The 15736-nt window shown below is 50.1% G+C and overlaps 1 protein-coding gene across 3 annotated transcripts; it reads left to right on the top strand.

Annotated features, from left to right (window-relative positions):
- LOC100522375 lies at positions 6829 to 13948 on the top strand. 3 transcript variants are annotated; one of them, XM_021095133.1, is made up of 5 exons: positions 7253 to 9287; positions 10898 to 10993; positions 11323 to 11414; positions 12203 to 12250; positions 13654 to 13948. In XM_021095133.1, the coding sequence occupies exons 1-4, from the start codon at positions 9182 to 9184 to the stop codon at positions 12221 to 12223; spliced, it is 315 nt and encodes a 104-aa protein (XP_020950792.1). In that variant the 5' UTR covers positions 7253 to 9181; the 3' UTR covers positions 12224 to 12250; positions 13654 to 13948. The 3 variants fall into 3 exon arrangements, with proteins under 3 accessions (XP_020950791.1, XP_020950792.1, XP_020950790.1); XM_021095132.1 differs by lacking the exons at positions 7253 to 9287; positions 12203 to 12250 and adding an exon at positions 6829 to 6952 and having other exon boundaries at positions 13654 to 13947; XM_021095131.1 differs by lacking the exon at positions 12203 to 12250 and having other exon boundaries at positions 9167 to 9287.

Below are 15736 nucleotides of genomic sequence, written 5' to 3'. Positions count from 1 at the left end.
AGGGCATGGACACGGCATCGCAGGGGCAGCACCTGACAGCTGTGTCAGTTCCTGCTCCAGAGAGAACCCGAGCCGCAGTCATAACCGTCCTTCCTGAGGCCTGAGTGTTTAGTCCTCGCCTGGGATCTCTGCATGCTCAGTACCTCTCCAGGCTATTCCTTACTCGCTCTCCTCGGCCAAGACGTAGTTACAACCCGGAAGAACCCTAACTGATGCAGAAACGGAGTCAGAGAATGGGTTGGAGACCACAGACCCCCAGGGGAATTGAGATGTTTGGAATCCTGTATTGGGCCTTGGGGCAGGAAATACCCCCACCCCCCAACTTGCCCATGGTCCAGCATCCGGGGTCAACTACTTCCTGGGAAAGAGGGCTTGAGCGGCCATCGCAGACAAATCCAAAGACTATGAAGAATGCCAAGATTCAAGGTGCAGAGGGCTTCCACAAACACCTGCAGATCCCCGGCTTTGGTCAGCTGACTCCATAGCCTTGCCTCAGTCCCAAGAGGAAAAGCTTGGGCGGCCCTAATGATCCCACCATTCCAAGGATCTTGGGCCTTGGAATGGTGGGAGCCGGGAGGCTTGGGCACACTGAGACCACACTCGAGCTCCGAACCCTTTAAAACCCTCACTTGGCCACCCCGCTCCAGCACAAGAGGCAGTTGAGGGGGCTGCCTGTGGAAGGGGCAGCCATGGAAATGCTCTCTGGTGTCCATGGTGATGGGCAGAACCCCAGTGTTGAAATGGGGGCCCCCTCTCATAGGAAGCCTGGCTGGTGTAATCAGATCCTGGGGTTGCAGGAAAAGGGGGGTCTGACAGATTCATGGGTGTGATGCTCCCCGCGCCCCCCCCCCATGATTTGTATAACAAGCCAAAGTCTAGGTCTGAGAGACAGAGTCTAGGGCACAATGCCGAAGTTACAACCTCCTTGAGTCCCGGTTACAGACAGAGAATGTCACTGGAGTCCAGGGGCCCTTGAGGAAGGGCTCTGTTAGACATGACGCTTCCACCTTACACTTAAACCATTGCTGATAAAGAAACCTTCCAAGGACCTGTGGATGGTGCAGCTAAACAATCACTAATTCTTGGGGATGGGAACCTTGCAAGTTGAAGCACTAGGAACATGCTGTCTGCAGGCAAGCCAGCTCCTGAGAACTGGACTCCACATCACCTAGTTACACCTTCCAAATTCTTCACTTGGCTTAAGCCACGCCTCCCCTGGGGAGGCATGTGTGACAATGAAGCCAGGACTTGTGCTCTATCCACCCTCCCACAGCCAGACATGTGGGGCCACGGTTGATCACGCCAAGCCCCTCTCATCCTAAAGGGGGCAGTATTTTATGGAACAGTGATGTGCTCTGGATTTCCCTCCCCACAGGCCTCTTCTCAACATCTGTGGGCTGACTGTGGGCTTCACACATGACTTGGGGACCACACGTAGCAGCCATGCAACACAGTGATGCTGCGGCACCAGCAACCACAAAACCTTGATGACACACCGTATGTGTTTGCTTCTCACATGTCTGGGATCCGCTCAGGACTGTCAAGGTGGCTCTGCTTGCTTTGGCTGGGCTTGTTCCTATGCCTGGGCGGCGGGGGTGGGGTGGGGTGGGGTGGGGGTGACTATCAGCTAGTTATAGTGGGGGGGGGCAGGGGAGGTCCTATCTTCGCATCTCCCATCCTTCTGAGACCAGTGGACCACCTCCTTCTGGTGGTGGCAGAGTGCAAGAGAACAAGTGAAAACACCAAGACATATAGGAGCCTAGACTCAGAGCTTGTATACACAGTCAGTGCTGCCAACGCAAGGCGTGTCGGGTGGGGAATGCTCTCCGTCTTTAGGAGAGGAATTCTAAAGCCACAGGACGGAAGGTGTAGATGCAGGGAGCAGTGAAGATTGGGGGTGTTCCTGAATCACCGGACTGCACCGCAATACATTGCTGGTAACCAAGGACTTCTCTTCTCACTGATGTATACCCCCACGTACCTGTATGATTCCTAAAAAACAGTGGCATATCCTAAGGAAAACTAAGCCATGATCTCCAATGAGAAATACCACCATCTGACACTAAGCTGTTTGTCAAATGTGACTCATGCCCCAAACCTACCTAGCTGGAACACTGAAGTCCAGGAACAAAGACTTGAAACAGCTGTACTTCTTGCCATTAAATCTAAGTAACCCATTCTGAAAATTCTTCTTTTCTGTTCCTGCCACCAGGGAGTCTATTAATTTAGGAGTTTTACCACCCAAGGGAAAATTTGCAGCAGGAGATAGACTAGTTCCATACAACTAGAGGCTGAGACTGTGCTGCAGCCTCCTGGGGCTCTTCCCACCACTAGATAAAGAGGCAAAAAGAAGATTATGGTGATAACTGAGGTTGGCCCCTGCTTAGTTTGTCGTCGCTTCTTGTCGTGTCGCAATTCCGAAACTTGGCAGCATGAAAGCATATGAATTTAAAACTCACTGGTAAAGGTATGTGCATAGTTAAATACAGAATACTCGAATGCTCTCAGGGCGTGAAAATCACTTTCAATTCTTATATAAAAGTTTAAAGACAAAAACATTAAAAATAACTATAAGTACCTAAGAGTGTATGCACAATATAAAAATACGTGAATTGTGATATCAACAACAAAGTGTGTGGGGTAGTAGAGGAAGTACAAATGCCATTGACATTAGTTTAAAAGCTGTAAGATGTTTTAGGTAAGCCTTCTAGTGAACACAAATTTAAAAACTTGTAGCAGATAGGAAGATATAAAGAAAACGGAAATCAAAGTTGATCACTCCATAATATCATTAGATCACAAAAGAAGACAGCAAGAGGCCAGGAAAGGAACAAAAGGACTACTGAAAAAGTCAAAAAATTTAGCAGAATGGCAACACTGTGTCTTAATACAACAGTAATTACTTCATGTTCAAAAAACATAATAGAATGGCAATGCTATGTCTTAATATATCAATAATTACTTTAAATGTAAATGGCTTAAATTCCTCACTCAAAAGCCATGGAGTGGCTGAATGGTAGAAACAGCAAAACAAAACATGATCCAAATACATGGTGGGCAGAGTCCTCTTGGGTGAGAGGCATGGACCTCTCCAAGCAGCAATGCAGTCCTGGACTCGGAAGGGATGCCCCCTTCCATCAAGCCCCCCTAGATCTGGGGAAGGGGTGGAGAAGTCCTCCCAGACTGAAACTCCAAAGGTTTTCTCAGGTCATCTGTTTTCTGCCCTGGGTTCCAGCCACCATCCTTGCTATTCTTCAAACACATCACAGTGGTTGAGAGCGCCCACCCTTGAGCCAACCTGGGTTCAAATCTCAGCTTCCTGTTTTCTAGCTTCTCCTTTCCAGCTCTGTGCTTTCCTTTCCTTCCAAACAGGGAGAAAATCCTACCTATTCAGGACTAACTGCCTAATTTGGGGGAGTTCACTACAAAATTAAAACATGGAATCCTGTGTTCAGAAGTATTAAGAATTGGAGTTCCCATCCTTGTGCAGGGGAAACAAATCTGACTAGGAACCATGAGGTTGCAGGTTTGATCCCTGGCCTCGCTCAGTGGGTTAAGGATGCAGCGTTGCTGTGAGCTGTAGTGTAGGTCTCAGACAAGGCTCAGATCTGGTGTGGCTGTGGCTGTGGTGTAGGCCAGCAGCTATAGCTCTGCTTAGACCCCTAGCCTGGGAACCTCCATCTGCCACGGGTGTGGCTCTAAAAGGCAAAAAAAAAAAAAAAAAAAAAAAAAAAAAAAAAATTCATTGCCCCGGCTACTCTTCCATAAACAGCAGTTATTTTTGCTATTATTACCACAGCTACCCTCCCAAGCACCTAATGTGTTAGTTTCTTTTTGTTTGTCGTCTTTCCACCTTAATAAATAATTGACAAATAAAAGTTGTGTATGTTTAAGGTGTAACGTGATATTTTTATATCCATAAACATTTCAAAATTGATTATCACAATCAAGATAAATTTCATATTCATCACCTCACATGGTTACATTCTTTTCTGTAAGACATCTACTCTCTTAGCACATTTAAAGTCTATAATACAGTATTATTAACTTAAAGTTACCAAGCTGTACACTAGAACTTATTCATCCTGCATAACTGAAACTTTGTATCCTTTGGACACCATCCCTTCATTTTCCGCACCTCACAGACACTGGCCACCACCATTCTACACTCTGTTTCTAAGAGTTTGACATTCTTGGATTCTGCATATAATTGAGATCATGCAGTATTTATCCTTATATTGCTTTCTTTAGTAGCTGTATCAGGTTACATTCCCACCAAGAGTATGAGTTCCCTTTTCTCCACATCCTCACTGACACTAGTTAGCTTTTGTCTTTTTATTTATTTATTTTATTTATTTACTTTTTTGTCTTTTTGCCATTTCTTGGGCTGCTCCCGCAGCATATGGAGGTTCCCAGGCTAGGGATCGAATCAGAGCTGTAGCCAACGGCCTACGCCAGAGCCACAGCAACAGATCCAAGCCGAGTCTGCGACCTACACCACAGCTCACAGCAACGCCAGATCCTTAACCCACTGAACAAGGCCAGGGATCAAACCCACAACCTCATGGTTCCTAGTCGGATTCGTTAACCACTGAGCCACGATGGGAACTCCTCTTTTGTCTTTTTAAATAGCAACCATCCTAGCAGGCATGAAGTGCTATCTCATTGTTTTGATTTGCCTTTCCCTGATGTTTAATGAGTTGAGTATTATTTTATATACCTATTGGCTCTTTGTATGTCTTCTTTGGGGAATGTGCATTCAGATCCTCTGCTCATTTTAGAACTGGATTTTTTTTTTTTTTTTTTGACTACGAAGTTGTATGAGTTCCTTATATATTTTGGCTATTAACCCCTTATTAGGTGATAATGCAAATATGCAAATATTTTCTCCCATTTCACAGGTTCTTTTACGTTTCCTCATTGTTTCCTTTGCTGTTTTCTTTTAGTTGGATACAGTCCCACTTGTCTATTTTTGTTTCTGTTGCCTATGCTTTTGGTGTCATATCCAATAAAACCACTGACAAAACTAATGTCAAGCAGCTTTCTTGATGTGTTTTATTCAAGTAATTTTATGGTTTCGGGTCTTACCTCTAAGTGTTTAATCCATTTTTAATTTTTTTTAATATGGTATGAGATAAAGATCCAATTTCAGTCTTTTGTATTTGGATATTCAGTTATATCCAAAACTGTATATTCCAGCTCCATTTATTGAAGAGTATATCTATGCCCCATTGTGTGTCCTTGGCACCTTAGTTGAAGATCACTTGACCAAGGTTGTATGCATTTATTTCTGGCTCTCTATCCTGTTCTGTTGCTCTATGTCTGTTTTTATGCCTGTACTCTACTGGTTTTATTGCTGTAGATTTGTAATGTATTTTTTAAATCAGGAAATGTGATGCTTTCAGCATTGCTTCTCTTGCTCAAGATTGTATGTGCTAGTAAAATCTTTTGCAGTTCCAGCTGAATTTTAGGATTGTTTTTCTGTTTATGTTAAAATGTCATAGAATTTTCATAGGTATTGCATTGAATCTGAAGATCGCTTTGTGTAGAATAGACATTTAAACAATATTAATTTTTCCAATCCATGAACATGGTATATCTTCTCATTTATTTGTGCCTTTGATTCCTTTCATCGATGTTTTATATTTTTCAGTATACAGTTTTTTCACCCCTTTGGTTAAATTTACTGCTAAGAATTTTATTATTTTTGATGGTATTATACAAAGATTTTTTTTTTAGTTTCTTTTCCAGATAGTTTGTTTTCAGTATATGGAAATGCTATGCTTTTTGAGTGTTGACTTTGCATCCTGAAACTTTATTGAACTTGTGTATTAGTTTCAACAAGGTTTTTTTTTGTGTGTGTGTGTGTGTAGTCTTTAGGATTTTTGTTTGAATATCATCAGAGACAATTTTACTTCTTCCTTTCTGATTTGAATGCCTTTTATTTCTTTTTCTTGCCTAATTGCTCTTGCTAGGGCTTTTAGTACTATGTAGGATAGAACTGGCGAGAGTGAGCGTCCACATCTTGTTCCTGATCTTAGAAGAAAAGCTTTCAAACTTTCAACATTGATATAGTATTAGCTGTGGGCTTGTCATGTATGGTCTTTATTAAGTTGAGGTACATTTCTCTTATAGCCAATTCATTGAGAGTTTTTTAATCAATGATGTTGAAATTTGTCCAATGTTTTTTATGCATCTTTTGAGAGGAAAGTGTGATTTTTATCTTTCAGTTTGTTAATGTGGTGTATCACATTTATTGATTTGTATATGTTAAACCATCCTTGAATCCCAGTATATATCTGCCAAAGATAACGACTCTTAAAAATAAACTCTTCCTAATGCCAGTATTATGCTTAAAATAATTTCTTAATATCACCAAACAGCCAACGTTCAGAAATGATGATTTTTTAAAAGTACTGTTTTAAATGTATTTGAAAATTACTCTCATCTATAAGCAGCATGAATTTGCGATCATGTCGAATGCAGTTTTTTTTTTTTTTTTGCTTTTTTGCTTCTCATTTGTGGTACCTTTCTGTTGGCTGCAAAAGCTGCCGAGGGGTGCTGGAATTTTGGGGGCGGGGTCCCTGGGGACCTATGCTGCTTTGCTCCCTTGTAAGGGGCTGAGATGCGGAGCGTGAAGTCTGCCCCTTGCCAGTCTGCAGGAACCCAATGCTGGGGTGAAAGGAGTGGGGCATGCCACCTGGTCCACCCATCTCCACCGCTCTAGGGTCCCTGGAACCGCCCCCTTCGGTCTCGAGACTACATTTCCCAGCGGTCCTCGCGCTCCACCCGGGCTCCGGCTCCTTAGCAGACACCCAGAGGCTGGCACGGCGAGGCGCGGTGCCTTCTGGGAGTGGTAGTTCGGTGGGCGGCGCTCGGCACACTTTGGTCCAGGTTTGAATTCCGCCCACCCTCATTCGGCTCCGAGAGGAGGCAGGCGGCGAGCTGAGCGGTGAGTTTGCTGCCAGGGAGGATGGGCGGTGGGTAGGGGGCACGCAGGGGAGGGGGAGTGTGTGTGTGTTGGGCGAGGGGAGCTCTGGGTTTGCCAGTGGGGTGTGGGGCAGAGGGTCGGCGGAGGCAAGGCGGCTGGGCTGCGCGCTAATGAGGGTGACAGAGGCAGGGTCCTCGGCCACCCTTGCCTGTCTTGCTGTGTCTCCGAGGGTGAAGTGTGAGGGAGGGGGTGGGCGTGAGTGACTAGCCAGCAGGTGAATGTGCTAGGGAAGGTGGGGGGCTCTGGGGGTGTCGGGGTGCGTGGGACTGACTCGGAGTGTGTGGCCTTGTCTGTCCCAGGGAGGGAGCGTCTGTGGGATTCCAGCACACCAAGAATTCTGACTTTGTGAGGCTGCTGTGGGAGTCTGGTCTCTCTGACTCTGCGTGGTTGTGGCCAAGGGTGTGCGTTTTTGTCAGACGGCCTAAGCGTGGCTGGGTCTGACAGGTGGAGTTTGTGGGTACTTAGGTGTGTGTCTGTGTGGGTGTGTGATTGCAGCAGAGTCTGATCATGGGTCTAAAATTGGGCAGCTCACGTCTTAACTATGTGAGGGGCATGCTGATTTGATGGAGGCTGCAGGCAGTATTGGGGGGCCTCGGGGCACTGAGGTCAGTTGGGAGTAAGGGGGACAAGTTATGAACTTGGCCTGCTGGGGCATGGACGAGGCAGTTTGGGGCACATTGTCTGCGGAGAGCCTCTCAGGAGGCGTTTGAGGGTTGGCAGAGGAGGCACATGAAGTTTCGTGAGTGAGAAGGGCTCTTGGAGAATGGCTCAGGGATTCTGCTGGCAGGTGCCCCGCTGTGGGTGGGGGCTGGGAACAGAACAAGGCTTACATGTGAGAGCGGGAGGGGTGCCTCTGGGTGGTGGGTCCTGGCTGAGACTCTGGGGTGGGCCCAGGGGGGTCAGCCAGAGGGCTTCCTGTGTCCTGAGGGTGATTTTGAGTTTTGAGATGTGGCTGAAGACATATTTGTGTGTTTATACCCTGGTGACCAATGCGTTTATCTGAAAATATGCATTTTTCCACAAGTTTGTGTGTGTGTCTGTGTGGTTTACCTGCTGTTTGAAGTGTGAATCTGTTTTTTTGTGGAGGAGCAAGTGGTTTTTTTTGTTTTTAAAAGGCCCTCAAGCTGAGGGGGGTGTCTCTGATTTTCCAGGAGTGTCTGTGACTGCAGTGTGTGTGTGTGCATGTGTGTGTGTGCGTGTGCGTGTGCGTGTGTGTGTGCATGCCTGGGTGTTGCCGAGCTTGTAGGTGAATTTCTGCATGTCTGTCTGTCTGTCTGATCTGATAGTAGGTGTCAGGCTTTTCAAGCAGACCTACAAGGCTGAGGGAGTGAGTCTGAGATTTAAAGTAAGCCCTTGGGAGTAGGAGTCAGGGGAGACCAAGAGGGGAGCCCCAGTGGGCATCTGAGAGGGGGAACCTCTGGGGGGGTGGCCCCGGGTGAGGCTGGGGGTGGACCCTGGGGTGTCAGGCCGAGGTGGCCTGGGGGTCTGGGAGGGGGCCCTTTGAGATTTAAGCCTGCAGATGTGTGTGTGCTGAGTGGGTGTGGGTCTGGGCGTGCCTAGTATTTGAAGCTGTGTGTCTGCACATTTGTGTGCGTGTGTGAGTGTGTGTGTTCGTGCGTGCGTGTGTGTGAACATGCCCGAGTGTTGCTGAACATGTGGGTGTGTTGCTGCCCATTTGTGTGTGTGTGTGTGAGGATCTACAAGTGGGTCTTAATTTGAACAAGTGGGACTCTGAAGCCAGAGGGGTGTCTCTGAGTGTTGGAAGGGGTCCCCCTGCGTGGAGGGGTGTGCTTGTGAGTCCTGGGCAGGAGGTCAGTGGCGGGAGGGGGCGTCATTGTGTGTGTGACGATTGTGTAGGACCCACCTGTCCCCCACCCGCCCCTGAGGGGTCCCCAGGCTCCTGTGTCTCTGCAGCATGATCTCCGGTGCCTTTCCCTGGGAGGCCCAGCCTGGACAGTGGGGGAGGGCTGCTGGGAGAGGGGACGGATTCTGAGCCCCGCAGGAACCCCTGAGTGATGGGGGCCAGTGGTGAGGGGAGGCTGGGGGCCTTCCTGGAGGAAGAGGCCCCCTTCCCTCCCCCATCATAAGATGGCAGCCAACACGCTGATGCCTGAGCTGGTATCAGAGGTTGTTTTAACACCTGATTTGTGTTGAGAGTGGGGAGGGTGGGATTGTGCGTGTTGCTGGGGGATGCAGTGCCGTTCATTCCTGAGTTTGTCCACAGCGGCCCGGGGCAGCGCCAAGGACAGGGCCCTGAGGAAGTCCGGCCGCTCCTGTGCTCCCAGACGGAACCCAGGTTGGGAGGTCAATCCTGCAGCCCCAGCTCTGAAGGGTGGGGGTCAGTTTGGGGCCAGTCAACCGGCTGGGGCTGCAGGCTCAGGGCCGGGAGGGCAATGGGGCACAAGAGCTGCTGCCTGGGAGCCCCTGAGGCCGATGGTGCGCCTGCGCACGCCGGAACCCCAAGGGTCCCTCGTCTCCTCTGAGGGCGAAGAGAATCCTCAGACCCTCCTGAGCCACAGGGCAGCTCTGGGTCCCAGGATTTTCTGGCCACTGTGAGGAGAGTTGAGGGGACAGAGGAGGCAGAGGAGTTCGGAGTTCGGGATGGTTGGGACTCCGTCCAGAGGGCGGAGGAGAAGGCGGGGTTTTAGGGCGCAGGAGGGACAGTCCTGGGGACGTCCTAGTTTGATGGAGGAGGCAGGAGTTGAGGAGGGCACGGAGGACACTGGAGAGGTCGTTTGGGTGTCAGGGGGCCCAGTACAGAATTGGCCAAAATGAACATAGGAAATGATTTTGGTTAGGGTCCAGAGGGACACTAGGGAGGGGGGTGGGGAGCCCTCCCAGAGACTTTGGGGGGCCCCAGAAGACACTTATGATCAGCATAGAGAAGGATGCTTGGGCAAGTGAATTGAGCCTGCAGTGATTCTGCACACTGGCATGGCTGCCCAGAGAGGCTGGGGGCTGTGCTGGGAGAGCAAATTCCAGTTTGTTGTGTATTTGTTAAAATGTTGATGTTCAGGAGTTCCCGTCATGGCGCAGTGGTTAACGAATCCGACTAGGAACCATGAGGTTGCGGGTTCGGTCCCTGCCTTTGCTCAGTGGGTTAACGATCCGGCGTTGCCGTGAGCTGTGATGTAGGTTGCAGACGCGGCTCAGATCCTGCGTTGCTGTGGCTCTGGCGTAGGCTGGCAGCTACAGCTCCGATTCAACCCCTAGCCCGGGAACCTCCATATGCTTCGGGAGCAGCCCAAGAAATAGCAAAAAGACAAAAAAAAAAAAAAAAAAAAAAAAAGTTGATGTTCAGTCTGGCAAACTTGACCCCTGAGACCTCTCAGCCACTGACTGTCAGGCAGGAATCCCTCCAATCCCCCCCTCCCCACACATACACTGGCCAAGTCCTGCCCGGGGTGAACCTGGGGAGGAGGCAGGGTCCCAGGACCCCACAGCTGAGCCTGCTGCCAAGCACCTCCTGCAGGGCCCGCCCCTCCCCAGGGGCTGTGGGGAGGGGTCCACCGAGCAGCCCCCTCCCCTTCCCAGCAGCCCTGAGAGGCAGTCACTGAGCCTCCTGGACCAGAAGGGGGCCCAGGCCAGGCAGGGGAGGTGCTGGTCTGAACCATGTGGCCAAGCTGCCCCGGAGCCTTAGGACAGGGCTGGCATGCGGCCCTGGCAGTGCCGGCCAGGAGGGCACTTACTGAGTGCCTGCTGTATGCCAGACACCAGAGGCCCTCTGATACCCGGTCCGCTGAGCTGCCCCTTCAGGGACCCGACGCTTGCCCTTGGATGGGGGGACCGGAGGACTTGGGGGCCATAGCTGCCCGTGTCCACCCCCATGTGAGGGCAGGGCTGGGTCACCCCCGGCCATCTGGCTGCTCAGCCCAGGCACTCCCTGCCCTGGTCTCCTGCCCACAGGGAAGGCCTGTCGTGTCATGATGCTGCCTCTCAGCACCATCGAGGGCAAGGACATCCCCACCGAGGAGGTGAAGACCAAGCCGCCTGAGAAAGGAGGTGAGAGACCCCTGGGTGGAAAGCTGTGGGCGGGGGGAGTGGGGAGGGTCTCCAGGGCTGGGCTGGGGGGAAGGGGTGGCCCTGCAGATTGGCCCCGGCTTCTCCCCTGGCTCTTCCTCATCTTACAATGCAGTGATGCCCGCTGGCATCTCAGAGAGTCGCCATCAACAGCCACATACGCTCCTTCCATTTAAAATCTGGAAAGCACGCCTGGCACATAGCAAGTCCTCCCCATGCTAGGTCTTGTCAGTGGTTTCATGATGAGGATTGTGTTATTTTTGAGTTTCTCAAGCCTCCGAGGGTCTCATGCTTCTTTTGTCTTCCCTCAGCCCTGCCTTCTGAGAAGCCGGATGAGCCGCCGAACAACTCCTCCAAAAAGGAGGGAAGGATGTCAGTCAAACTCCTGCCGATCTGCCCTGTGGTGAGCCTGCCTGTTTCCTCCCTTGGCCAGAAGCCCTGGGTTCTGAGAGGTCAGGCACATCCACCACCCCCTCTGCCCCGAGAGACCCTTGGGTGGCTGGGTCCCCCTTGTTCCCCAGGATGTGGCTCCATCTCTTGGGGGATGTTTTTCTTAGAGACATTTCCTGCTTTCCTGCCCCCCTCTCTTTCCTCATTCCTGCCTCTGCTTCCGTGTCACCTCCTCCAGGAAGCCTTCCCTGGACCCTTCTTCCCCATCCCTCACTAACCCCTTTCCTTGCTGAGGTTTCTTCAGCGTAATGATTGCTACCTGAGAGCATGTCTGGTATTTGTTTATCATCTGTCTCCCCCACTAGAGTAGTTCTGTGGAGGCAGGAACCGTCTCTATTGTTCAGTGACACATCCCTCAGCAGGTGACAGATGACAGGAAGGGCAGGCGCTGTATGCACGTGGGCTGAATAAACGAAGGAATGAATTAGGGAGTGGTCCCTGCGGAGGCAGGCAGCTGTGGCCTTGCTCACCTGGATCCGTTCTTCCTTTTTCTGCTAACACCTCTGATTTTTCTTGGGGGACACCTGTCTGCGTGTGCTTAGGGTGGATCTGACCCCGTCCTCAAACCAGCTCCAGCTGTGCCCCTGACCACAGAGCAGGCGAGGCCTGGATTCACCGTGATTGGTTCAGGGCTGGGCATGTGACACAGCCTTGGCCAGTGAGGCGACGTCTCTATCTCGGGGGTGTCGGGGCAGGCACAGGGTTGGGATGCCGGCCAGAACATCTTTCCTATGTCCACAGCAGTGCCAGGGAGGACTCTAAAAAAAATTCTTCTTATTAGAGAAGAAGGTAAGAGTTACAGATTTTACAAAACTCTGCAGTTGTTAACATGTTTGCTGTTCGCTTTATCTCCTTAATGTGTATGTGCAGATGGATAGACATATATATTCCTCAGTTTTTAGCACCTAAGATAGTGAATATTCTCCTGCATAACTCTGAGACTCCTGTAACCTATGAGCTTTTATCCCTGATACACACTTTGATCTAATCTTTATCTAAATTCCTACTTTGCGAATTGGCTACATACTCTCTTCTTTTCATTCTTTTCCCCATTCTGGGCTATTGTTCTTAGTAATGTGTCTTTAGTTCTCCTTAATCTGGAAAAATTTCTCCAACGTTTCTTTGCCTCTTACTGCTCTCACAGTTTTAAAGATCAGAGTCATCCCTCCCTTTACTAGCGTATTGTTTTTCGTTCTTTGTTTGTTTGTTTTACCATCTCCCTGTGGAGTGAGACTCAGGGTAGCTGTGATGTCTGGAGTACCACCTAAGTGATCCCACAACTTCTCAGGACGTCCCGTCTAGAGGCACATGAGGTCTGTCTGCCATCGTTGGTGACGGGAGTTTTGATCCACATGGCCAAGATGCTTGTCCCATTCCTCCACTGCATAATCTCTCTCATTTTTGTTTTATTGATGCAATTGACTCATAAGAAATCCCTGGGGAGACACTCGCAGATGGACCAAGGAACCCAGAAGCAGAGAGCACTCTGATTGGTCCATTTCAGGCCCTGTGCCCACAACTGACCCCATCATCAGCTGCGGGCATGGAGAATCCTAAACGCTCAGCCTGGGTCCCACAGCCATGGAGTGTGGGGGGTAGAAGGTCCCTAACTTTCCCCACTCAGGAGAACAGGAGCATGGGGTCAGGCAGTGATTCTCAGCCAGAGGCAGTTTATCCTCCAGGGGACACCCTCAATGTCTGGCAACATTTTGGGGTGTTACACCGGAAGGGCTGAAGCTGCAGGTACCTTGTGGGCAGAGGCCAGGGACAGTGCTCAACATCCTGAAATGCACAGGATGCCTGTCCCTTCAGGGAAGGATCTGGACCCCAACTGTCCGTGACGAAGAACCCTGGGAATAGGGGAAGGATGGTTTTGTGAAGGCACCGAGGGGAAGCCAAACCCTCTCACTAAGCAGCCAACATTGTTTAAGCTCCATTTCTTGGGTCCCCTGTCCAGTCCTCATGCTCCCCTCTGTGGGAGCAGTTCTTGATATTCCATGATACAGGAGTGTACACTGAGGCAGAAGGCCAGGTCTCCTGCCCCAGGACCCCCAGCTGTACATGGCCCCTTCGGAAGGAACTCAGCCCCAGGTAGATTCGCTCTGAGTCCAGCCGCTCCCACCCTGTGGAGAGTGGGCTCCACCCTCAGCAGTAACGTGCTCCCCTTTCTTCTCTCTTCTCTTTGCTTTAAGCCAACTGTTTGCTTCGCCTATTACTTGGAAACGGATGACTCTGACTCTGATCCGCAGTCTCCTCCTGAAACTTGGAAACCTGGTTCAGATGGCGCCTCCCCTTCGAAGCCTGGTGAGGAGTATCAGGAAGTCCAGACGTGGGAATGTCCCCTGTGCTGCCTCAGCATCCTCTGCCTTTCCTAATACCTGACATCCCTCTGCTTCCTGCTCTACACCACGCTCTCCTGAAACGTGCATGCTGGGCCACTGTGGTGTAAAATCCCAAAATACAGACACTTAAATTGGCTGAAATTGATGTCTCTCTCGTGGTGGTGGTCTGTGTGTAAAATCCCCAGGGCCCGGGGGTTGCCATCCTGTGGAGCTGGGCAGCCTGGATCCTTGGGTCCTGATGCTCTGTGCCATGTGTCTGGGGAGGGCTCACCCCCACATCCAGTCCACTTCCTGGGTCATGGGCAGGAGGGGAGGAGGGAAGGGGAAGACACACTTGAGTCCTTCAAAGGGCAACTCCTGCAAGATGCCCACATCACTTTTCCTCTACCCTCATTGGCTAGAACACAGTCACATGACCACATCTAGCTGCAAGAGATGCTGGGAAGTGTAGTCCTTAGCTGGGCAATCATGTGCTCACCTAACAGCTTCTGTTGTTACAGCAAAGGAGACTGGATATTGTGTCCACCATCGACCTGGTCTGTTATGTTAACTCACCCCAAGCACCAGGCTGTGATGACTACATGCGAGAATAAGTTGACTCTTCAGTTTGGTATCTGTCTCCCATTGAGTAGGATTCCCTCCATATTTACACGATTAATTAGAATAACGAACATTTCTTTAGCAGGGACCACGTGGTAGGCACTGAACTAATTTCTTTACCCCTTTTGAGCCACTTCATCCTCACAACCATGGGATGGGTTCTTATTATATTTTTCTGAGCTGAGAGAACAGAGGCACAGAGAGCTCATGTCACTTACTTCAGGTCACACAGATCCTAAGTAGCCAAGCCAAGGTCCAAACCCAGGCAGGCCGGCTCCAGAGTCTGTGCCCTGAACCATCCTGGTCTCTCCCTCACAGATGGGGACCTGGGAGGTTCCCAGATGGCCTTACACCTGTGTGAGCCTCTTCCAGCCCTCAGAGCATCCACTCACCTGTTCAGGTAATGCATATGTACTTTGCATGTGCACGTATAGCCACAGTAATGCCACTTACAGCAACAGCAGCAGAATCCACAGCACTTGTGGAGATAAATAACAACACACAGCATGAGAGCTATGAGTTTCCGTTTTAGAGGGGGACTCACTGAGGAACACAGCCCAGGAGCCAGGCTTTCTGACAGCACCGAGCAACGGCTCGGAGGAGATGGGTAGGTGGTGGGCTTCCATGTGGTGGTGGAGAAGGTGTCCATGCAGAGAAGCACACACCGTGGTAAAAGCTTCAGTGCTTTTCTCAGTAGGAGGAGATACAAGAATATTGGTTCTTAAAATTTTCTCGTGAAAACGCCTGTCCTGCCTGTCTTCCCAGACCCTGGGTCGCCTCCTCCTGATCGTCCCCTCAGTTCCTTTTGGGGGGGGGGTGTAGATCAGCCACCACTGTGAAGTCTGCAGAATTGGATGGGGCAGCTACCTTCTTTTGCTGGCAGTGCCTTCTTCTTGGCAATAGATGCAACCAAGGTTTGGGAGGCATTTCTTACCCAGTTTCTACTGTGGTGCTCATAAGGTTTGTTCCTAGGTCAGCTGCGGATTTAATTCATAAGCCATTCAAAGTGCTGTTTGTGGACGAGGCTCTGTTAACAGTCGCCTTAAACATCTCTGCCCCTCCCACCTTACTCGACTGTTGAGGTCCGGGAAGTGATTTCCTCCTGTTGCTTCTTCCCAGACCTGCAGTCACTCTGTTGCCATCCTTGATTTCCCACAGAACTAGGAATTTGCTCTAGTCATCATGATATTTATTGGAGGCTCAGTCACACAATTCTTAATGCAAGAAACGACAGTCTTGTGAGGAGGCAGAATGCAAGTAACCTGCCTAGCAGTCTTAGTAGGGACATAAGTGCATCTTTACGGCAAGCACTTCCATTAGCTGCAGCACAGTA

Source organism: Sus scrofa, chromosome 6 (assembly GCF_000003025.6).
Source record: "Sus scrofa isolate TJ Tabasco breed Duroc chromosome 6, Sscrofa11.1, whole genome shotgun sequence".
NCBI lineage: Eukaryota > Metazoa > Chordata > Mammalia > Artiodactyla > Suidae > Sus > Sus scrofa.
The sequence above is the reverse complement of the archived record's forward strand: the minus strand, read 5'-3'. Positions and strand labels throughout refer to the sequence as shown.

What these genes read in the sequence shown, in the direction of transcription:
- LOC100522375 (XM_021095131.1), top strand. Translation starts at nt 9,182, where the DNA reads ATGCAGTGCCGTTCATTCCTGAGTTTGTCCACAGCGGCCCGGGGCAGC. An exon ending in CAAGCCGCCTGAGAAAGGAG is followed by an intron (nt 10,994 to 11,322) that starts GTGAGAGACCCC and finishes GTCTTCCCTCAG; the next exon opens with CCCTGCCTTCTGAGAAGCCG. An exon ending in TCCTGCCGATCTGCCCTGTG is followed by an intron (nt 11,415 to 13,653) that starts GTGAGCCTGCCT and finishes CTTTGCTTTAAG; the next exon opens with CCAACTGTTTGCTTCGCCTA.